At 41.6% G+C, this 23,714-nt stretch overlaps 2 protein-coding genes across 5 annotated transcripts; both read right to left on the bottom strand.

Moving 5' to 3' along the window:
- Positions 1–1,220: 1,220 nt before the first annotated feature.
- Positions 1,221–5,550, bottom strand: CH25H (cholesterol 25-hydroxylase). Of its 3 annotated transcripts, none has more exons than XM_085582521.1 (2): positions 5,500–5,550; positions 1,221–2,727 (listed from the first exon to the last, which is right to left on the bottom strand). In XM_085582521.1, the coding sequence occupies exon 2, from the start codon at positions 2,690–2,692 to the stop codon at positions 1,784–1,786; it is 909 nt and encodes a 302-aa protein (XP_085438647.1). In that variant the 5' UTR covers positions 2,693–2,727; positions 5,500–5,550; the 3' UTR covers positions 1,221–1,783. The 3 variants fall into 3 exon arrangements, with proteins under 3 accessions (XP_085438647.1, XP_085438646.1, XP_077640605.2); XM_085582520.1 differs by lacking the exon at positions 5,500–5,550 and adding an exon at positions 5,213–5,459; XM_077784479.2 differs by lacking the exon at positions 5,500–5,550 and adding an exon at positions 3,239–3,292.
- A 694-nt stretch (positions 5,551–6,244) lies between these two features.
- LOC110475305 (putative lysosomal acid lipase/cholesteryl ester hydrolase) lies at positions 6,245–21,295 on the bottom strand. 2 transcript variants are annotated; one of them, XM_021539372.4, is made up of 9 exons: positions 21,171–21,295; positions 18,681–18,801; positions 15,528–15,726; positions 15,131–15,240; positions 14,356–14,492; positions 12,788–12,934; positions 12,406–12,477; positions 11,309–11,380; positions 6,245–10,258 (listed from the first exon to the last, which is right to left on the bottom strand). In XM_021539372.4, the coding sequence occupies exons 1-9, from the start codon at positions 21,207–21,209 to the stop codon at positions 10,019–10,021; spliced, it is 1,137 nt and encodes a 378-aa protein (XP_021395047.2). In that variant the 5' UTR covers positions 21,210–21,295; the 3' UTR covers positions 6,245–10,018. The 2 variants fall into 2 exon arrangements, with proteins under 2 accessions (XP_021395047.2, XP_021395039.1); XM_021539364.3 differs by lacking the exon at positions 21,171–21,295 and adding an exon at positions 20,093–20,393.
- Positions 21,296–23,714: the final 2,419 nt, after the last annotated feature.

Below are 23,714 nucleotides of genomic sequence, written 5' to 3' on the forward strand. Positions count from 1 at the left end.
GAGCAGAGAGAGTATTTGAGTACTCTCAGATTGCAGCATTTCATACTGTTTAAGAAGATGTTTATGAACAGTATTTCCTGTATCAAAAAGACGCAGTGTCTCAAAGTGCTGCTCCCTTTATAAATTCACATTGCTGGAAATACTAAGGGTTCTCTTTTCTACTAAACAGCCTCTGTAAGGTCACACAACCCTCTAGACATAACATCAGGACAAAGACATTTTTGGCTGATGATGTTTAAGTGTTCTTTCCACGCTTTCTACATTATTTGTGCTTTCTCTCTTTCCATCATCATGCTGGGAAGTTTATTAGTAAAACAGAATAGGATGATAACAAGCATTAAAATGTTTTGTAGGAGACATTAGACACCCATGTGGATCTCTGCTGAATGAGACTTCAAAGACTTGCTTATCTCTTCATGCCTAATTTTTTCAGTGTGACTTCTGTGAGATACATTTTGATCTTCTGTATGTAACTGTTCTAGCAATGCATAGCCATTGTGTTCTGTCTCAGGACTCTGAAAGGTTCAATTCTATTCCCCTGAAATCTGCTTGAAAGAACTATCTACTTTGTACAAACCCTGTTTATATTCCCTGACAGGATTTTGCATGGAAGAACAATTGATATGATTCTTAAGGACCAATGCTCCCATTTAAAGGGCTGCTTAGTAAAAATTATTCAAGTATCAGAAATATAATAAAATTTCACTGACTTTCTAAGCTGCATTCTTCAATATTATGTTTCTACAAAACTGAAAATTATTTTAAAATAACATATGACTCTGGAGTAAAAGGAAACTACCCACTTTTGAAATATTACAAAACTCTGCAACTCTGAAATTAAAATGAATGTCAGTCTCTTTTCCCAGTTAACAAGGGAAAAGACAAGAGGAAATGGCCTCAAGTTGGGGCCAGGCAGGTTTAGATTGGATATTAAGAAAAAGTTCTTCACTGGGGGCTGTCAAGCACAGGATAAGGCTGCCCAGGAAAGTGGCTGACTCACCATCCCTGGAGGTATCTAAAAGATGTGTAAATGTGGTACTCAGGGACAGGGTTTAGTGGTGGACTTGGCAGTGTTAGGGTAATGGTTGGACTCTATCTTAGAGGTCTTTTCCAACCTAAACAGTTACATGATTTTATAATTCAAATAAATGACACCCATGTGCAAGGAACCATACCTGTTCTGAATATGAACAGAGGAATTAATAAAATGAAACATAATATGATTTTAAAAGAATGAACATATTTATTCTCTATTAAAAAGAGACAACACATCAAGGTAAAAAATATAAATATCAAAAATCATTTAACAGTTAGCCAACCACCCTGACTTGGCAGCAATGTTTTGCAAAAATCATTGCGCAAAAATTTCTTCTGGCAGATTAAACTCCACAAAATCCATGATGTGTACCTTTTCTGTTTACATCATAAATCATCCTACAACAGTAAGGTAACGTTCTGGCATATGTATAAAACATCATACAGTAACATGATACATGCTTTATGAAAGCTGGAAAGAAGGAAAGGAGAGAGAATGTCTCTTAATGCTTCCCTTAAACCTCAGACTCCCATTTAAGCAACAGATATTCACTTTCCCATTTGCAGTCACTTAACACAGGCAGTTCCAAGTACACACACAAATACACAAATATATTAAGAGGATTTGTTATAAATAACTATTGCTTTTGTAGGCAGTTTCAAATATACAATCTTCTGTATGTCTTTAAAAAAATAATGTCCCAGTTTAGTCTATAAAAAATAAGAGTTCATCCACAGGTAAATATTCTTAATTAGAATGTGACTCCATGAATGTCCCAAAGAGTTTGTCCCAGTGTGTGAAGTAAGGAGCATAGTTTGATTTGAATTTCAGATGGTGGAGATCATGATGTGGTGCTCCTCCATACAATCCAAAAGGCACAAGTCGGTGAGTTGACCATGGGAAGTCATACCCAGAATGGTCCTCCACTGACAAACCAATGTTTACAAGGAAGAAAATCATTTCTGTCAAAGGATGGCATCCCAGGAGTAGTGGATTTATAGCAGCAAAAAATCCCAGTGAGAGCAACTCCCATACGCTGGAATACTGTGTAGTAAGGGCGAACGTCGACACGTGCTTGTGATGCACCTTGTGGAAGGTCTTGTAGAGCCAAGGCACCTTGTGATGAAGCAAATGCCACAGGAAGTACTCAAAATCAAATAGCAGCAGACAAACTGCTACTTGCAGCAGGACTTCAGGCAGCTCTGGAGCCATCACTGGTAGATGCATGGGTCTCCAGCACCAGTGTAGAAATGTCACCGGGAAGATCAAAACAACATGGTGATATATACTCTGAATAATGCAAGGCACCATCATTCCAAGACTTGGGTAGTTCTGTGGCTGGATTTTGTATTTTCTCAAGTCTGGCAGTCTAATGCTTAAAAAGTCCAGTGCAATATATGGAAGACAAAAAGCCATGTATGCTGCAAAAGAAAAGAGCACTGGAAAAAACGGTGACTTGATCAAAGGCTCCTTTGCGATGATGAAGTCCCAAAGAGACTGCAGGCACAACCTGTCCTGCTGTGCCTCCATCGGAGAGCTGAGCAGCACTCGGTGTGGCAGGCTGTAGTTCATGCTGATTGCAGTCTGACGCAGCTGGAAATCCTGCACGCTTTTATGCAGCCTGCTCAAGCAGTGACTCCACCCCCAGAAATTCATACATGGCAATATCGTTAAAGGGAAACTTCCCTTTCCTGTCATACAGAAGGTGATATAATGCATTACAATCTCAGAACAGAATTAGCTGGCCAAGGTGATCAGCAGAGCTCTACAAGAGACTTGCACAGTAGGAAAAACAAGCAGAAGTGCAGAACTCTAATGCTGAAATTCAGAGAAAGAGTTGGCATATCTTCCATTACACTTAGTGCAGACACTTCAAAAGTTACTCTTTCTTTGTGTCATCCTTTGTTATTCTTTTACCTTTATAGATAAGGCAATAAAAATTAAAATTTTGGGGTTTTTTTATGTGACTGCTACCTAAACTCCAGTCTGACCTGTGGATATCTGGTGGGTAATGGCTATATGCAAACACACATTTCCTTAATGATCCCTTAGTTATGAAATAGCCTTTGTTAAAACCTTAAGGAGACCTACAGTACACTTCTAGTCTGGATGTGGTGGCTGTGATTTATCTCCCTCTAACATGACATTTGAGGTTATGTTCTCCTTTACGTACCTGTATCTACCTGACATGGAAAAACTCACCTGACATCGCGAAATGCAAAATTGAGTCAACCACTTTTGAAGATCATAAGATCCCCCTGCTGCAGAGAAGATTACAGGGTTAAATCTTATTACGCTTCCAGACAGGTGTTTAGTGGCCAGTAATATTACAATATTCATTCCATATCTCAACAGCTCTACTAGCAAGTTGATAGGAAAATCTTTTACCCATGTATCAAACTAACATATGCACTTAAAAGATTCACCCATTAGTCCTATGTCCTTTAAGGATCTTCCTCTGACCACAGCAAAGCACACAACAGGCAGAAGCCAGCAGGCTTGACTCCAACATTCCTAATTTGCTAAAACCTTTTAGAGATAAATGATGGAAGTTTTGATTTAACTACTAAGACATCACTTCTTTTGTGCTTTTAGAAAAAGAAAGCTTTGAACATCTAGGGAATCAAAACTTGCCATAAGCTTCCTATGAACTCACCTCTTTTGTCAGCATTTATTGTCAGCATTATGTAAAGCATTTAGTCTAATATTGGAAATGAGGTCAACTTCCTGGATGCCTTTATTAGCTTGTTCAGATGATTTTACTTCTTTGATATTCAGAAAATAAATCTGATGGGGCAAATGTGAGACTGTATTTCCTTGCTTCTGAATAATTAAGAATGATTAATTAGCAGTGACCTTTCCTGAATATGCATGAATTTGTAGCACTTAAGTTTGCTTTCAGTTTCAAGTGGTTTATTTTCAATAGATTCTGTTGTCTCCTTAGACTCCAAGGATTTTACTTTAGCAGTAACATTATCTGTGCCATTATTCAGGCAATCAGTAGGTCCTTATTGGACATAGGTATAAACCTGTTCCACATATACTTTGAAATTCAGATTCCTTGCTGTTATGAGACTGTTCTGTTGAATTAATTCATTTAAATTATTTAAACTGCTGTGAATTAAAACCCAGTGTAAGACACTAATCTAACAGGTGATGATTTATATCCAAGAGCTTTGTTTCAATCTTCTGATTCAATTTCACAATAAGGCATTTATAACATGATCTCCACCTGGGTCCAAGAATATTCATGTGATTTCTGTTGATTTATACAGTCACAATCAGAAATTAAGTCTCCCACATGGGATAAGTGATCCTCTCTTTTATTAGAATTATACAGGGAATTAATTTATTTTACAATGTATTCCAAGTCTCACTAAAGGGAGATTGATATAAATTGCTCAGCTGCTTTAAAGGCACTCCTCTGACTAATCCCTATAGACACATCAAGTCTCAATACGTTGTAGAGCCATTGCTGCCCACAAGCCATATTTTAAAGAATAGGCATTGATTGCCTGAAGATTAGGTCATAGAAAAATATGCTTAAGTCCCTTAAGGAAAAATAACGGAATTCTGCAGTGCTATTTCTAGGATATCCTGCAAGACAAAGCCCAAGCAAGGGGGAGCGAGCAGCACTTACCTGGGAGGCTGGCGCCACCCCGAGCCCGCTCCGCGCCCGGCCCGGCGCCGCAATCAGTCCCCCCATCACAGAGCACCGACCCCCATCCTCCAGAACCCGAGTCCAAGCTGGCTGGCTTAGCCACCAAACAGCATTTATCACGTATCTCCACCCTGGTAACTTCAGTTTCCTTGTCAGCACATACCTTGTGCATACCAAATAAAAAAGGACGGAGCACACACAAACCCCTTCTGTACCTTACTCAGCAACACAACCCCAGCTTTTTTCACTCAACTTACATTGCTGCCAAACTTTCCCATGTGTTGCAAAAATCTCTCAAAAACTCACTCCTGCTACAGAGTTTAGGTTGAAGGGCACATAGTTTGGAATGAGGCCCCACAAAGGGTCTTAAATAGATTCCACATGAGCACAAGATGCAAGCACCTACCCCAGGCTGCACTGTTAGGTACGAGCTATAACGTAAACAGCACAGTACTACAGTGGGTAGGAGGAAAATGAGGAAAAGTTAGCTGGAGAGAAAATTAGAACCAACATACTGAAACGAATGCAGCGTTAGAGGGAAAAATTATTTTTCCATCCTCCTCTTCTATCCCTCTGTATGGTAGTATTATTGTTGTACCAGAGATAAAGCAACATCCCAGAACACGCCGAGCCCTCTGCCGGGAAAGGCGGGCTGGGGAAGAGGAATGGAGACTTGCTCAGGACCAGCACCAGGGAAGCAGGACAGGCACCAGGAGCAGCGGAAAGCGCGGCGGTGCCTGCTCTCGTTGTCAAGGAAGCTGTTCCCGTGCTGGCACAACGCGGTGCTCACACCCGGACTCACCTGCGCGCCGAGCCGGTGAGGGGCGGTCCCGCCCGGCCCCGGTCCCGCCCGGTCCCGCCCGGTCCCGGTCCCGCCCGGTCCCGCCCGGTCCCGCCCGGCCCCGCCCGGCCCCGGTCCCGCCCGGTCCCGCCCGGCCCCGGTCCCGCCCGGTCCCGCCCGGCCCCGGTCCCGCCCGGCCCCGGTCCCGCCCGGCCCCGCGCGGTCTCCCGGCGAGCGGCAGCGCCGCCCGGCGCCCACCCGCGGCACCGGGGTGTTATCCTACTGCCAGAAAAGTGTATTTTCCGAAATACACAAAAACGCTCCTCGGCTCAGCGCCCCAGGGATAACCAACTACACACTGCTTTGCAGCACCGAAAGTTGGTAGGCACGGCTCTGTCCCAGGCTTTATGGGTGTAATGGGTTTGGAGGGAAGGAGGGCGCTTGGAGGTCTTTTCCAACCCTAAATGATTCTACGAATCTAAACTCCAGTCCCCTTCTGTTAATCTGCATATTCAAATGCAGATTCGGGATAAAATTAAACGAGATAAAACTCTCCTCCTCGCATCCCTGGTAAGCAGCTTGAACTCTGAGACATAGAGATGCTGAGAATTTCAGGGTTAAGAACACACATTCCTCTTCAGTTTTGATTAAAAACTTTAGCCTAAACACAAAATACTTTTCATAACAGAACCAACACATTTTCTTTAGCAAATTCTTGATCTCCACCTCCCCAGCCAAGCTTCATTGAAAACCTCTCCAGACAGTATCAAGCATAATCAAAGGTCGCTTTAATTAATTTCCAACAATAGCTGATGATAGAAAACTGCCAGTGAAGTAAATTGCTAATTCTCAAGCTTTACCTTAACAGGATCAGTTTTCAAAATAATAACCATCAGGAGAATATCCTAAAATCCTTTCATTCAGAATTCAAAACTCAGGAATGAGAAATTGATTTGTATTCTCAGCAGCATACAGACATAATTTATGGAAGAGTCAGAATACAATGCAGACACTTCCACTCAGAAAATAATTAGGCACCATGTTACAGGTGTGGTTAGTGTCCATCCAACCTTCATAAATTTTTATTTCATTGACAATTTCAATTATTTTGGTCACATGAAGTTTATGAAAATAGGCTGAGAGGAAGAAAGGCAAGCTCCTGACGGGCAGTTCTGCTGCATGAGTTTGTATTTTATAACACAATAGAAGGAGAAACTGTTATAAATGCTTTCATAACCAGAAAAATCTTCCACTAGGAGCCATTTTATTAGGTATCCAAAAACCTATCCAGTCATCAAGGTTTCTCTCTCACATCTTACAGAGTAAAACCATTTGTAACTTTTAATGATATTAAGGAACTTCTGTTTCATTTGGAGGGGTTTAGTTTATTTTTAGGGGCTTTGGGGTTTTTGTTTGTTTATTGGTATGACACATTCACTATAAATAATTTAAAGAAAAAATTGTTCCCAAGCTGACAAAACTGTTTCTCTTGCAGGGCCCAAGTAGGAAGTCTGTTTTACCACCTCTTCCTATGCTGAGGCACTTCTATACTGCTTGAGTCAATGTATAAACTTTCATTAGTGTTGTGGAATCACTAACCCGTGTAAAAATGCTCTGTGTGGAGCTAGTGCATCATTCAGTACACTCCACTAACACACACTCCACCATCCTCAGGCCTTCTGCGTGAAATGAACACTAAATATACTTGCAGATGACTGCAACAAAATCCTTGTCAAGTTCCAAGCATAACATGAGGACAAAACCAGGTCTTTCTGTCTGTGTTGTCCCTGATATGCCCGATTGTTGTACATCTCTCAAAGCCCTGGACCATGCATTGTCTTCAGCTGCACACAGGTCTGTGAGTCTGAGGATCCATCAGCTGAACAGGGACTAATTTCCTCTGCCTTTCTAGCAGTCACTAAATGCTGAGACCCAGCCAGCAGGGAGTGTCCCACGCCCTCTGTTAAGCCAGTGCATTTTTATACTGTCCAGAGCTGATGTTCAGCCAACCTTCAACAGCACATACCAGTACCACAGAGGTCCACAGAACAGGCCCTCAGTTTTTAAGATCTGCTTAGAAAAACATACTATTCATCACTGAACTCTTACTTCCTCACAGGTGATTCTAGATAGACCAAGGTTCTCATTCATGTCTATGTTCAGGGTGCCTTATTTTGCACAATTCTTTCCACTGACACCTCTTCAAGTTTGTCACACAGGGCCTGCAACTCCAGTGAGTCAGGGAGAACTAAAACAGCTCACAATTTCCATATTCCTTATTCCAGTGAAGCAGAGAAGCTCCATAATGACTTTTGTGTAAAGCTTCCAGTATTCTGGCTTTATTTCCAAGCACACAGGGGTATTCATCAGCTAACAAAGGTGGCAACACGTAAGATTTAATACACTCTAATGCACAACTACAGTATTCAGAATGTACAGAAAAGTACAGCCTGAGCACATTTATTATTGAAGGTGACAAAGGTCAAAAGCTGGTTCCTGTGTACTGTAGCAAAGTTTAGCTCCCTGCCTTACTATGTAATTAAATGCCTATTATGAGATTACCAAACAGTCTGTTAAGCAATCCAATTACCCAAGGTTTAAGAATATGATACAAGAAGCTTTCCACCACGTCAGTGGTTTAAAAGAAGCCTCACCTGAAGGCTTAGAAAATTACTCCCTCTTATGAGTAATTATTAACAATTATTACCTTACTTAAAAGTCTCAGAGAAGTTCACTTAAATAAGAATGGCCTTTTAAGCTTGGGAAAAGTTTCTTTCAGGGAAAAAGAAGTTTACCTAGCTATTTTACTTTTCTCTATACTTGTTCTATGGATTAATAGTTGTGAAAAATAGACTTGGCTTTCTGAATTCTGTCACAAACATTCCCATGCATTTATGAAACAGGAAGTGAAACACCACACCACTCCAAACTCCAAGCAAGTCTCATGTTTATTGAAATAGCTCAAGCTTAATAAACATGATGCACATGGCTCTTGCCATACCACACACCCTCACAACTGCTAAATTAACCACCCTGCTTTCCTAAAGAAGCTTCCCTTCAGCATAGCAAAGTAAAGCACAAAATCTCATGAACGAATGAACCGCTTCATCCCTGAACACCACTTGAGAACTCCCTGAGTCTGAATTAGGAATTACAAAAAAATACCCAAAGAAACAAGTCCTAATTTACAACCTGTGTCTATTTCTGCAATTTTTTTTATTTATTTTTAATGTTTTTTACAAAATAAGTTTGCATCAATTTAAAATGCATTAATTCCTATGACATGTAGAAAGGCTCTTTATCCTGTTAGGATTACTGAAGAAATCTGAGTTGAATCCAACTATGGCACAAAAATTATCATCTGGACTGAGGCAACTGACTCTGGAGATTGTTCATTTGGCACAGAACTTTGATGCATCTCAGAGAAACCGAAGTCCTCTGCATAGTCAATGGAAAGAGCTCCAAAGTCAGCCCTCTGAGGCAGCTGTGAATCCTCTGCCCCATTAAATAGGGTCTTAGCCCCAGTTTGAAGTAGACAAATCAAGCTGCTGTAATACTGTCAGGCTTCTCCAGGCTGTTATTTAGATCCTAAAAACAGTGGTGGGGAGCACCCTGTAAGTGGTTAAGAAGTAAACAGATCTTCAATGCAGCAGACGATTAAGGGGAAAAGTCCACAGAAATTAAATCACTCAAGCTGTAGAATTAATGCTTTGGCTCTTCTCTCATCAGCAGTAGACTGGGGGAGATTGTTTTCTAGTTAGTGGTCAGTGCAAAACACAAGCATGTTACATCTCTCTCCTTGAAAGCCACAACCTATTGACAAAGTTAACTGAAAATGGTTTTGTTTGAACATTACTCTTGTTCCAGGAATCTGCCAGGGTGAATTGCGACCTCTATCCACAGGTGGTATGTGAAACATTAAAGGTTTCAGGGATACCACCAAAGAAAATGCAGCAATGAATCAGTCCCAAAATGGGAGATTTTAACTGATAATGGCTTCTCTGGCTTCACCGCAGTTCCTCTGGCAATATTGAAAAGGGAAGTAATCTGATTTTATGTGATTGGCTAAAATAATACCACAGCAAAAAGTCACTAAGTGCTTTGTAAAGTGCCAGCACCAAATAGGTCACTGCAGTACAAGAAGTACTTCTCAAAGGTACTTAGAAATGGCCACATACTGAGAAATGGCTGTATTTTATGCACAGTGAAACACTTGCTTTAAGTGTCAAGCACCTGAGGTGCTGAATAGAATAACTTGTCTTATTTGTCTTTCAGACAGGTGACTAAATTTATGTGCACATGACATACTCTTTTTATGCTAGATCCTACTGCTGTGTTTTGAGTACCATGCCACTGTGTGCAAAATAAGCAAAATACTGTGAAGAGGGAGAAAATACTGTGAAAAAACAACTAAATATTAATCCAATTTAGTAGTCATTGCTGGCATTTTAAAAATGCATCAGCCTAAGTAATGTATCATTATTGCCAGTAAAGTGTATTTTCCAAAAATTGACAAATTCCTGGTGAACCAATACCCATGTCAGTTTAGAGATAACTTCCTAATCATGTTAATTATTTCATTATACATGCGGTAAGGTGCATCAAGGCCCCAGATGAAATCCAAATGTTCCCATTCTGGAATGTTTTTGTGGTAAACCAAATTGCTGATCTGAGTGAGCAGCATAGCAACATCCTTTGGGTCTGCCAGCCAGTCCTGTCCACCAGTCCACACCGCAGTTGGTACAGTCATCTCTTTTATTTTGTAGAAAGGGGGAGTAGACTGAGGAGAGGAAAAGTGAAAACAAAGCATTAGAAAAAAAAATCTTTAGTACGATCCTATGTCGCCCTGATTTTTAAAGATTTTCTAAAGCCTTCTGAGTTTCCATTCTTGTAGCAAACTTTCTCACACAACTTTCTGTAAATAACTTATTGTTTTACATTCCTTCATAGAGGAGGAGAAATTTGTTAGACTAGTAGTTTATCCGGTGTTGTTGGAGAGGTAGCACTTTCACCCTCCAATCCACTGTCACCTTTAGAAAACTATAAATATTAAGAGTCAAAAATAAACTTCTCCCTTTATACCTTCACAGAAATAAAAACATACATCGTATTTTCTCATGTCCTACAGTAACAATCCTACATGGCTAGTGTAATGTACTAGCAACTGCAAGAATATGTCAGATACTCATTCTCTCTTGGACAGCTAGAGATGGAGTCCTGGCTCAACCAAAAATACAACTGCAAGAGTCCTGCAATCTCATAGCATGTGAAGCAGTACAGATGTGGTTTGAGGAGTTTACAAAGATAAGAGAGTAGCAGGACCTCAGAGTATGCATCCCATTCAAGGTATTTAATCTAAGGCCAAAAGTGACTGCTACTCTGAAAGTATGATACTGCAGTATGTTGCAGTCACCAAGAGACAAGGAGCAAAATACTTTTGGCATTGTACACAGCAACTTAGAAACAAAAATGCATGGAGACTAAACAGACTAAAGATAAACAATAAACATGAACTGACAGCCTGTGTCTTGTGATGAGAAGTGCAGGAGGATCTCATGATCTAGACTGGCAGGACTTCCCCTCAAGAAAGTGTGTGCCACTACAGCTTCATATCCAAATGTGAGCCCCACACTGACTTAGGACCTCTGAGCTCTACAGTCCCAGCTGGTTTCTATTTTTGTTGTTTTGGAAAAAGTGGACCAATAACCCGGTCTGGTTATTGAATAACACCAACAGCTTTTTAGCATGCAGCATAAATACAGCACCCAGAGAAGTGCCCAAGGACTATTTTCTGCAACACTCTAGAATTATAGATGTAAAAGAGGTCTACCTGGTTATAATGAGCCATATTTGCAGCTTTGCTTCCCCAGTCATAAGCTTTGAGTTCCCCAGTCCTCACAGCCTAGAAATAAAAAAATACACATACAAAAAACTGCAACACTGCTACCAGAAGAACTAAAAAAGTGTAGTCATCTGGAGAACTGGCAACCTACAAGAAACAGTGGAATGCCAAATATTAACAAGGACAAGTGTCACTGCTTTGCCCAGTGTCACAGGAATGGAAAACATTCAATACCCTTTGTCCCTTAAGATTTCATACCCTCTCACAGCAATGGTAAAACGATTATGGAAAACAGTTTAATGTATCCAAAGCCAGGATGTGGAAGCTCCATGTTTACTTCTGAAATATTTACCTTGCTATCTAAAGCTGTATGAATAAAGCAGGGAGCTTTCTTAGCAAGCCTATTCTACATAATTTACCATCTACTATTTTTTCTGAAACAGAAGTTTTTATAACAGGGATCTGGGAAAAAAAAATCTTCACACATTTCTTTCTGAGCCAATCCCTGAACAGCTGTGTACAATAGAACACATTGCCTCTGATTAGGTGACCAAATCCAGCTACGAGATCAGAAGTAGCACTGACCACTGATTCCATGGGAAATGTCTCACTTGTCAGCCTGCTGACCAAGCTTCAGGCACAACAGCATCACAGGCATGAAACTGCATTGAGACAAACATCAAAATACACTAACAAAATATAAAATGAAGCCAAACAGAATAGAACAGAAAATCTGCTGCTTTTCACTGTCTAAAAATACAGCCTGTAATCAAAACAGGGTTTGCTAAAAGGGAAACAAATACTCTTTACAGCATTTCTCTGAGGGAAGTTATTCTGCCATATTTTTTTGTTGGTTGAGGTACTTCCAGTAACAATATTTTCAAAGAAATAGCAAAGAGGGGTGAACCACCATAAATCCTTATCATGCAGTTAACAGCTGCCATTCTAACTTTTGGCAGTTCCAAATTTCACTTGGGCTAGGCTGCACAACTATTTTGGCCTTTTATTTCACTTAAGTATGAGACACATCAATATTCTACAAACAAACCAGAGTCATGGGCACTTTTAGATTCTGGAAACCCTACCTGGCTCCAGTGGATCATGTTTTGTACAGATGTTCCCGCAGGGCAGTGTGTTGAATACACATCCACTCGGCTCTGCAACAAAATCATTAACATCGTTTACTCCTCCTCACAGGGCATCAGTTCCACCCATTGTTGCTTCCTGAACAACTAACAGACTATTCCATTCCATTTAAACTGTTATAAACAAAAGTTAACTGAGTCATTCATACACATGAGATAAGAAGTTAAAACATTTGGGAGATTAATTACATTGAACAACAGAACTCTCAAGCTGAATTTTAAACCTAATAATGGTATCCCTTAAACATTTTTTATATATTCAGTCAATACCGTGTTAGAGTTCACAATAACTTAGCTATTAAAGAAAGTCACTAGAACACACCATATTCAAGTTTCTCTCATTAAAACCGCATAGAAGAAAGAACAGGTTGCCACAAAGGTCATCAAGTATTCTGTGAGTGCAAACATGGGTAGCAAGCCACTTCAGCAAGAAATTCTGGGGAAGGAATTGTTTCTTTCCAAACATGTCCTACAAAATAACAAACACATAGGACAAGTATGTAATTGAACAAAATTATCTATATTCAGTTTTTATACGACAACACTCTTGAGGTAATTATTTGCATTTGCACTGGTGACAGGTGTATCATATGAAAATCATTGATCTCCTTACCAGCATTGTCATGGTTAGTGCTTCTGCTACAAATGGTGCAGTACATTCAGTCCACAAAGAGTACATGGGAGCTAGGAAAATCTTGCAAGAATCTCAAACCTAACCTCAAATTCAAATAAATTTTAAATTCAATAATTTGTACTTATACTGTACAGCTTTTTGTCATTAGATTGTTTAAGACTAAAGTATGTTAAGCTCTGCCTGCTAATTTTAAATGGCTTGCAACTTCCTCTCTTCAAACCATAAGAGAAAAACAAGTTGCATGAGATGGGGTGAGCTCTTCCTCTTGATGGCTATTTTTAAATTGTTCAAGGATTTTAAAGTGTCCCACTAAAAACTTCCTTAAAAGTGACACAGTTCTTTAAAGAGATGACTGACCCATGGGTTTGTAACTGTCACGTTCTCCCTCCACTGCAGTTTTTTGCAAGTCACCATGAGAATCAAGTTCCTCTGCACAACATGAAAGTCTGCACAAAGCACTGATCAGCTGCCAGGCTCATTAGACAAAGTCCATTATGCAAGGAATAGGAGATCACAATGATTAGTGTTGCTTTTATGTTAACTGCCTTTAGAGCAAGGAACTAGTACTACAGACAGACTTTAAATCAGTACAAGCTAGATCAGAAGGGGTTTATGTCACAGAACAAACAACTCTGTGTGGGAATCTCCAGGGGTGGTGGAAAGAAAAGTGATAGTTAAAAATGACACACAGCAGGGTGTTCACCATGTCTGACTTCAGGCACTCACTGCAGATTGCCTCATTCCCCTTGATGTTACTGGGGAAGAAGTAAACTCCACCAGAGGATGATTCACAGCACCTAAATAAAGCTGTTGCTCTTAATCACACTCTGAAGGACCCTCTCCCTATACTAAATGGTTGATTGTGAAACAGATCTGTTGAAGTTCATGGGCAATTCATGAACTGTATTCTGTATAAAGCTATTATACAACTCTTCTAAAACATAGTGACTAGTTAATCGTATGATTTTCCTAACTTAAATTCTAGAAACCTGTAAATGGAAAAACAATTTTATTCCACCTATTAAGCTGTAATTGTAAAATATTATTTTCAACTGATGCAAATTGTCTCACTAGAAAGCAATAAAGCTACAGAAGATACTGTTGACTCCAATAGCATCATTATGGAAAAACTGACCCAGAATCCTTATCATATGTTACTCTCTAATCCACAGCTATTAACATTCTTTCCTATGCTATTTTCAGATAGAAAGGGGAATACCTCATTTGGCTTGAAACATTTACACTCAAATACAAACCTTTAGCAGCATGTCAGGAAACAATCCCAATTTTACCAGAGGGCTAGTGGCAAACTTGACTGTAGCTACTGGTGCCAAGGCAAAGAACATTTTGATTTTCTTAGCCAGCTGTGGCAAAGTTGAAAAAGCAACAAAAGCTGTAAATAACATAAGAACAATTAAAAAAACTCAGCAACACAAGTTATATAAGAATTTTATCTGACAGAAATTCTACAAAAATCTATGAGAAAGTGTGCTTAAGTATTTTTAGATTTATAGTTTAACTACATTGCAGTATCTAGGATTAGGTTATATAATGTAAATTAACCTTGTTACTACAAAGCCTGAATTAAATGCAGTAATTCAGAGGACTTGCTTCCTTCCAGAAAGCAATTTGATGCTTGCTAACCCAACATGCCTATCTCTTTCTACAAGAAAGTCTAAAGCACCTGAGGTAGGCATTACATGCAAAATATTCTGGAAATGGGAATATTTATTCTCTGTGTCTGATGAGTCTAATTTTATTATGTATATATAATTCATCAATTTTTAAAATAGAATCTGTACTGCCAGCTACCTGTAACTTCAATTTATCAGTCCGACAGTTTTCTACTTTTAAATAAACACTGAAAGATCATGTCTTTTCATTTTCATGCTGACTAATATTCCAGAAAGCCACTAAAAACCAAAAGCAGTAGTTTTCAAGGGCCCTAGTTTTTAATCACTAAAACACCTATGTGGAACTCGATACTATTTCAAACACAATATATCCTAATAACTGCATCTCTCCACATACCCATTGTGGTGCCCTGTGAATGGCCAATGTAAAATACTTGTTCCTGGCCAGTTTTCTTCAAAATAAAGTCCACTGAAGCTGGAATGTCATACTTAGCCATTTCATCAAAGCTACAAAGCAAAGACAGAAAGTCAGTTGTGTAAGAAGTGAGTGAGAAACAGCTACACAGAGCTTTCCTGCACAGATCCATTGTGTGGACATAAAGAAAAGCTTCTTTTGGATTAAACAGAACTCTGATGATCGAGTTTTCAGTTTTCTACTGACCACCTATGAGTTTCAGCACACCAAACCAACCTCAAAACTCCCCTTCACTGTCCCTGCATGTGTGATAACACATGTAACCAGAAAAAAATATCCTGCCAGTTCACAATGTGACTGGATAGCAAAACAAGGATACCTGAAAACCCAGAACTCTTCCTGCTTCACTGTGAAGTGTGTGTGTTTCCTGGACCAGGTGTTCCCTCTGCTGTTTCCCAGCCATACATCATAGCCAGCATCTGCCAGCACAAAGCCAAGGCTGTTGTAATCCAAGTTTGTGATCCAGTTGCTGGCATCTGCAAGCAAACCATGCTGCAGAAACACTGCAGGTCTTGGACCTGAAAAAGAAAGTGTTTATGATAGATTCCTCTTCGTTAGGCATTGCATACCTAAGAATAATTCAAGTGAGCTATTGAAAGTGTTTTAGGTTTTTACTTGAGTATTTAATCTACTTGACTTTATCTACTAAGAACAGCAATTTGCATAATGGTCAGTCATAGTGCCATGAAATCACATGCTTTTTCACCAAAAGCTACTTTTTATTATTAAGGGTTTTAAACTAGCAACTTCTTAGTTTCATAACGAAGCTCAAAACAGACAAGTGTGTAATATATAAACATGAGAAAAACAGGAGCCACAAGAAAAATACAGGTAGCCCTTACAACTGTTTCAAGCTCACAGACTCAGAAAAGTGGCCCAATCACAGCGGCAGTTTTAATACTTATGAACTTTTCCCTGCTCCCACACTTGGGGAAGGCGTTCCAACAGATGTGCTACTGAGGTCTTTGTTTTCCAGTCAAAGCAATGCCAAACTTTTGTGCTGAGCTGTGGAAATCTCTGCAACTGGTACTGATATTATCTCTGTGCAACGCCCTTCCATCACCAAAGCTCTGGCACAACCTGAAGAGCAGTTCAGTAGCCAGTAAAGGAATTTGTGTTTCAGAGGACTTTCTCTCTTTAATTAACTAGTTGTAAGAACCACAGTTAATAATACTCCCTTGACTTCCCCATCCTGAAAAGGGAAACAGCATCTTTATGTGGAATACATATTTTAAAACTGCAGGTTCCTGCTTCTACACAAAGAAAATCAATTACCATCTAATCCCTTAGGAGAAAAAAGGCCTTCAGAAACCACAAAGACCTGTCTCTGGTTCTCACAGTAGCACAGGTGTTTTAGCTTTAACTTCTGCTCTGAAAACTGAAAACAGGTAACATGACAACCAGCTCAATGCCAGAGATTACTCAGGAATTTATCTCCTCCAGTGACACATTAATCTGCCAGGATAAAGACTCACACAGTATTTCTTCCACTGATAATTTAGACTTGGATCTTAGTGCAGAAACAGATAAATCATAACTTCCAGTCACCTCTATCGTCCATCACAGGTCATGTCCATAAATGTTTGCTGCAAGTTTCATATTCCAAATTAACAATACTCCCCCTTTTTTGGAAATCTTTATACCTGTGGCAAGGAACCTTTTGAGTGCCTGCTTTTCCCACTTTGTTAAAAAACCCACATGGCATACTGTCCAGGTAAGCAAAGCAAGTGTACCCAACTGGCATTGGTGACAGTTCAACATAACTGTTTACTCTGCTGAACTAATAATTTATTGTCTTATAAACAGGATTGTCAAGCCTTACATTGAATTTGTATTCAGTAATATTCCTCTTCCCATTGACATCTTCTTCCCTTTTACTAAACTCAGATCAACCAACTTCTGAATTTTTGAAGAACAGGCACTCTCAAGCTGCTATTTCTTGTTTTGTAACATTGGAAGGGAAAAACTGTTTAACTGCCTTAATGCTTTAATTCTGTTCTCATACTAACCTCCAATATCTGCCACTTCCTTTTTCACTTTACCAAACAGTCACCAGATCTCCATGTGAACTGCACAATCATATGACAAACTGACTTGGATGATAATAATGACTTTCTATCACCTATGATCCTAAAACCCCAGAGGGGAAATAAAAAAGGTGAGTCCTTAACCTACCCTCTCTGCATAGAACATTTTGTTCTCTTTGCTACAGACCCAAGAAGCTGAAGACAGATTTACTTCCACACCCTTCTTACCCATGCTATGTAGTTGTTTTAGGGTTTTTTACTAGTAAAACAAAAAATCCTTGATGTTTTGCTTTTAGGTTCTCTTTTTTTCTTTTCCTGAAGAATGGTGGATTTTGTTCCAAAACATCACATGGTACGTAATTCCAAGGAATTCGATTCACATTATGCAGGTATTGCAAAAGAAAAATACGGCATATATATGCTAAGTCAGCAGTAACACATCATTGGTATCTGTCTGAGAAAAGATACCAAGTCTATAAAAACTTAAGATCAACATGAACTTTGAAATCTTCATTCTCCCAGAAGCTCATGCTTCAACAAATGTGGTCAGTAGTCCTCGTTTTCTCAAATTAAAGCACTCTGCAAAACATGAACTTGGGGTCGAGGGCGTGGCAAGGGGGGGTATGTGGAGAATTCCCAGAAGTCAGGAAACCTCTATTTATTTATGTCATCGATGAAGGATTCAACAAAAGCAGCATGTAAAAAGGTGGCCTTTTTCCTGTGGGCTTCTCTGAAATTAAATACAAAGACAGCTGCCAGTTTTGATGGGGCTCGTCCATGCACTGATCTTTACACACTCCTTGTGAAAGACAACAGACAGTGCAAACATCCTAACTCATACAAAACCAACAGATAAGCTCAGGAAGGCTGTTGCTTGGCCTTTGACAGGGGAGAGGGTTTTTCCACAGGTCTCGTTCACACCCAAGGCTATAGGACAATCATAAATTTCTTTTGGGAGCTTCATGTTTTTATCCGTAATCCTAGGATTTTTCCAGTCCACATTATTCTGAGGCAATCCTTAGAACATATAACTCCTATGCAAGTGGGCAGCTGTTATATGAATGTGTGTAGGAACTTTATCTATAAGGGGATGGTGGCAAGACTGATAAAAAAATCAGCCACTGCACAGACACTGTTAATTCCATATGCAGTTTATGAGGATAGTAAGTCAAAAGGTATGTGTCTCTCGTCTTCACATCTGTCTCATTTTTAAAGCATTCTGTCATTCAGTCCTCAAAAAAGCCTTTGCCCATATTGCCCCCTTGTAATTTTGAGCTTACAGTACCACTATTCTCTCTGTCCCCTACCTCCTCACCTGCACCTCCTCCATGGTCTCAAACCACAGTAGTCCTTTATCTTCTTCTGGATTATTACAGGAACAAAAGTTTTATAATGCAAAGACAGCATTTTCTTTTTTTTGTTTTCCAAACAGACAGAAATCTTACCTTCGCTTCCTTCACGGCCTTTTCTTCCATAAGGTATTCTGTTAATGGAAAGAATATATCCATCTTCTGTTGTCACTTCATATTCCTCACTAGGGTATCCTCTGAAGGTAATAATTTCACTCTGAGGAGAGAAAATAAACTATCTTGGAACCAGACTGCCAGGCTCCTCAGTCCACTAACACATGCAAAGTACTCTGGGTTTCTTCTAAAGACTGGAATGTGGAATTAAAGGGCATGATAGTAATATGCCATCTGCCCGTCAGGCAGATTTTCTTAATAAGACATCCCAGTACAGACTCAGGAACCAACCAGACTGAATCCTAGAAATCTGCAGGGATTCCCTAGACTGTCCCAGCCACATGGTGCTTACAGCGAGAAAGAAGATGTAGTGTTGAAAAGGAGACTATGGTAATAGGGCAAAACACCAAGAGCCAGATCTGCTCTCAAGTAAACAAGTAACATACAAGTGAAGACAGAAGAGAGTCACTGGCATCACTGCAGCATACTGGAGGAGAGAAGGATGTGCCATTTCTTACCTTTCTCCTCAAACCTCATACCCAGTGCAGAGCTTTAAAGTGACCTTGCTGTCAAAGCAAACAGGAAAATAATAATAAAAATCTTCACACTTGTTAAATGCCATTATTTCATTATTAGATTTAATTTTTTGTCTCTTCTGTCTTGGGCTTTATGTTATTTGGATGCTGCTCCACTAAGGCAGTGAACTTGTTATGTCATTGGTTTTATGAAACCAACCATGCCTTGAGAAAAATCTAGGAAATGCAAGACATGATCAGAGTTCTTTTCTTAGACTGTTGGGCAAGGAAGAGGAGAAGCCCTAGACTAAATTATTATTTTCAGTCCTTTAGACTATATTTACATGATCCAAGCACTTCTATTCTTATACATCTTACGCATTTCTATCTTGAAGCATCTTCTCACACATGTGAAAGGCTGGCACAGTTTAGATAGAGCGGAGGAAAGAGCAACTAATACCGGCTACGGACAGAAAATATTTCAGGAGTTAGCTACTGCAGCAGAAGGAGAACAAAGTTACGAGAGTAAATCCCAAATGGGGAGAAAAGCAGTCGTGGGTAAGAACATAGGAGCATGGTGCTCGTTACTTCACCGTGCTTCACCAACACCCGCTTTTATGAAAGACTCTCGCAAAGAGCCGCTAGCAAAACTCCACGGGTCTGCGTCATTAAAAACGTGAGAGAAAGAACAAATATAGGCAACAGCGGACCAAGAGGGCCCCGAAGGAGGAGTAGAGAAAGAGGACGTGAAAGCCTTGGGTGTGAGCGGCTGCAGCAGCGGGCGGGTGGCTGAAGCCGCCGGGGCTCCCAGCCGGCTCCCAGCCCGCCGCAGCGCCGCAGACACGGCTCGGGACCCCGCCCCGCGGCCGCAGCACTCACGATGTTCATGTTGGTTTCGGGGTCCACGTTCCTCCGCCCCGCGGCGAACGCGCCCGAGCCGGCGATGCCCTGCAGCAGGACAGCGGCGAGCACCAGGCCCCGCATCCTCGTCCTGCCAGAAGGAGCCGGGACACGACGGCGCAGCAGAACCCGGCGCTGCAGCGGCTGCGGGCGGGCCCGCTCGGGCGTTTGTGCCACCCCTCGGTGACAGGGGCGGGAGCAGCGGCGGGGCCGGGCCGGGCCCCGCGGGTCGCAGCCCGGAGGGAGCGGCGGGGGCGGCGCGGCCGGGCCGGGCTCGGCCCACACGGCGCGGCCCTATCGGCGGTGCCGGGCCCGGCGTGATTCAGCGTTTCCGCAGCAATCCTGCGGGAATCCTCCCGCCCACCGGGCTGCATTTCCAGGAGCCTTGCAGCTCCGGAGCCCGCGCAGCGCCGCCAAGCCGCGGGCCGCGCTGTGCTCCGCAGCGGGCTCCGAGCAGAAAGCGGCGGCAGCAGCCGCGGCGGCGCCGCCCGGCGCTCCCCGGGCCGCAGCGAGCATCCCCGCCGTGTCCGCGGTGCCGCTCCCCGAGCCGCAGCGAGCATCCCCGCCGTGCCCGCGGTGCCGCTCCCCGAGCCGCAGCGAGCATCCCCGCCGTGTCCCGGTGCCGCTCCCGGGCCGCAGCGAGCATCCCCGCCGTGCCCGCGGTGCCGCTCCCCGGGCCGCGGCGAGCATCCCCGCCGTGCCCGCGGTGCCGCTCCCCGGGGTCCCAGCGAGCATCCCCGCCGTGCCCGCGGTGCCGCTCCCCGGGGTCGCAGCGAGCATCCCCGCCGTGCCCGCGGTGCCGCTCCCCGGGGTCGCAGCGAGCATCCCCGCCGTGCCCGCGGTGCCGCTCCCCGGGCCGCAGCGAGCATCCCCGCCGTGCCCGCGGTGCCGCTCCCGGGGTCGCAGCGAGCATCCCCGCCGTGCCCGCGGTGCCCGACACCTGCGCCCCGGCACCGCCCGTCCCTCCTGAGCGCCCTGCAGCGCCGACAGCAGCCGCTGCTGCTCTCACACACATCATCCATCCGTCATCTGCCAGCATTGTCTGAACACAGCCTACCTTATTCAAACAGGCTTCAGTTGCGTGCAGGGTTGCCATCACAGCTTCCTGCAAACCTGTGTCATTTTCATGCTCTGCTGTAACTGATTGGCAGGCACTGCATTGCACAGCTGTAATCTCCCAGAGAAGCCTGCCTGTGGCCAGGGATGTGTGACCGGCCTTGCAAAAACTTGGACCAAATTCAATCCTTTTAAATAAATATTCTGTTACTCTGCCCATTACTGTGGAATAATATCCATAGAATAATACAGAAAACTGATACTAAACACGAAGTGCTAGAGCAAGAGGGTGTCAAGAACAGAAATGTTTCTGTTTATTTAGAAAGCATCAAGATTCTAATTGAAAAATCATAGAAGTTTTCATAGCTTCCCTGTGTTTTGATATATCTAGTGACATATCTACATATGTCACTAGATACAGAGATACTATATGATCTTTCACATTTCTGGATGCTATTTCTTAAAACTGTTTAATTTTAAATAACTTGGATGAAAGAATTACTGCTCAGTGATTCATTTAAGATTTTTTGTCAAATTAATTACAGGTTACTCTTCCCTGCCAAGGGAAGACTCAAATTATAAAAGGCCACAACTGCTGCTGTCAAACATAGTAATTATATGCTAACGAGTGTAATGGTTTGACACTGGCACAATGCTAGTGTCCCTATGCAAATATACTTTCTCGAATAAGTGTTGTGAGATGTGATCAGGAACAGAGCAGAGTAAGCTCAGTTTAGAAATAAAGGGAAAAAACTTTATGATAAAAGACATCCACTAAATCTAGAATGAAAACTTTCTAAAATATTCCTCCTCTCCTCACCTAAATTCTCACAAACTACCGTGAGACACAACTTGGACTTTCAGTTAAGTTACTACCCTTCAGATAATTAATACTCAGTCTATCAAGGGAGAGAGGAGTTTTTCTTGTACTGTAGATTCCCAGGAAACACAATTGCCACCTTTTCTGTTTCCAGATTTTCTCCATGGCACTGCCCAGAAAAAAATCTGCCAGTCTGACACTCTGTTTTTATGTTACAGTGTTCTTATTACTGTGCATAGACAGACTGCTCATAGGGCTGCTTTAAGGACTCTTTGCCAAGGACTAAAAGAAACAAGTTTCGTTTCTCATTTTGGGACCACAGTCTCTGCTAGTTTCCTCTTCTCCTGGGGCCAAGGGTGTAAATAAAGATATTTTTTTTTTTTTTTTTTTTTTTTTTTTTTTTTTTAAGACAGAGGGCGTTATCACATCCTCTTCAGCTTCTCTCTGTTCACTCCATTCTTGTGCTGGTAGTTGCTGAAGCAGGTTTTTTAGCTTACTCTTGCATCTCCTTAAAAATGCAGTCTGTTGCAGGAGAAATTGCTTTAGTCTATTGCTAACAAGAAAAGTCCAGCTAAAAGCCACTCTATCATCTCATCCCAACTTTCTTTTCTTAACATCTCAGGTCTTAGACTGTCTCTCTTCTCTTTCAAATTGAGGAGGAGTAATATTTCATAAAGCTTTCATTTTTCAGGAAAGGGTTAAAAGGCTCGGACTCAATCTTGCATGGCTGCCCCTGCCCACCCAGCCCGGCTGGGCAGGGGAGGTCTGCTCCCTTTGATGACCAGAATCAAAGAGACAGTTCTCCTTGGAGTTCTTGCTTTTAACCCCCTCTGTTCTCAGAGGAGTGCCCAGCCTTCAGCGGTCACTCCAGGTGTTAATATCTAAACCTGACCACTGATTAGTTTTACTCTCTTCTTCTTGAGAAAATTCACTTCCGTGTCAAACCATGACACCTAGGCTAAATGGGAACCAGTGTAAAATGGGATATGTAAAGGGACCCTAATAATTTACTATGGTATAGTTAATTTACATCATTTTTAAAAAGGAAAACTGCATTTCAGGCAATTGTTTGGCTAACCTAATGCTTCCAGGGGGAATTCTTTGTCAGCATGTATCCATTTCAGCTCCAAGAAGATATCCAGATTTGAATTTTCTCTCAAAAAATGTGTAGATGTGTTTGAAGACATTTCTTATTCTTCTGCGTGTACAGATCACTCCAGTAACCAAAGACTTCTTATTAAATATGAATACATTTGTTGTTCCCAGCCCATTTCCAGACATGTTTTCCAAGGAGGTTCTGCATTTGCTGCTATGCAGTGCAGCTCTCCCTGAGAGCAGTCAGCCCAGCTGCAGCTTGCTCTGAAGTGAAAGCAGCAGAGCTGTAGAAAGATTTCTGAATTTTCCTGTGCAGTGCCCAGCAAGTTACAGAGATGGCTGCAGAAAGGGTTTGCATAGCTTTCTCTTACTTATTCTAATTTAAGCATTTTCCCGCATGTACTTTATTTAATAGGCATTTGTGTCAAACCACAGCATATAGATGCAACTAAATTAGTAAAAAATAAGGAAACTAGGGCAAATTTCTGTATTTCAGAAGAAAGATGCCTGCATTTTCCCACATGTACCAAGCAGTGTACATTTCAAGGAAATCGAAATGTAACTTTAAATTGAAATTCAACTTGATTTCATCATCCAAGATGGATATCATGGAAATCCTCAGACAGATCC

This window comes from Lonchura striata, chromosome 6, assembly GCF_050655825.1.
Source record: "Lonchura striata isolate lonStrDom1 chromosome 6, ASM5065582v1, whole genome shotgun sequence".
NCBI lineage: Eukaryota > Metazoa > Chordata > Aves > Passeriformes > Estrildidae > Lonchura > Lonchura striata.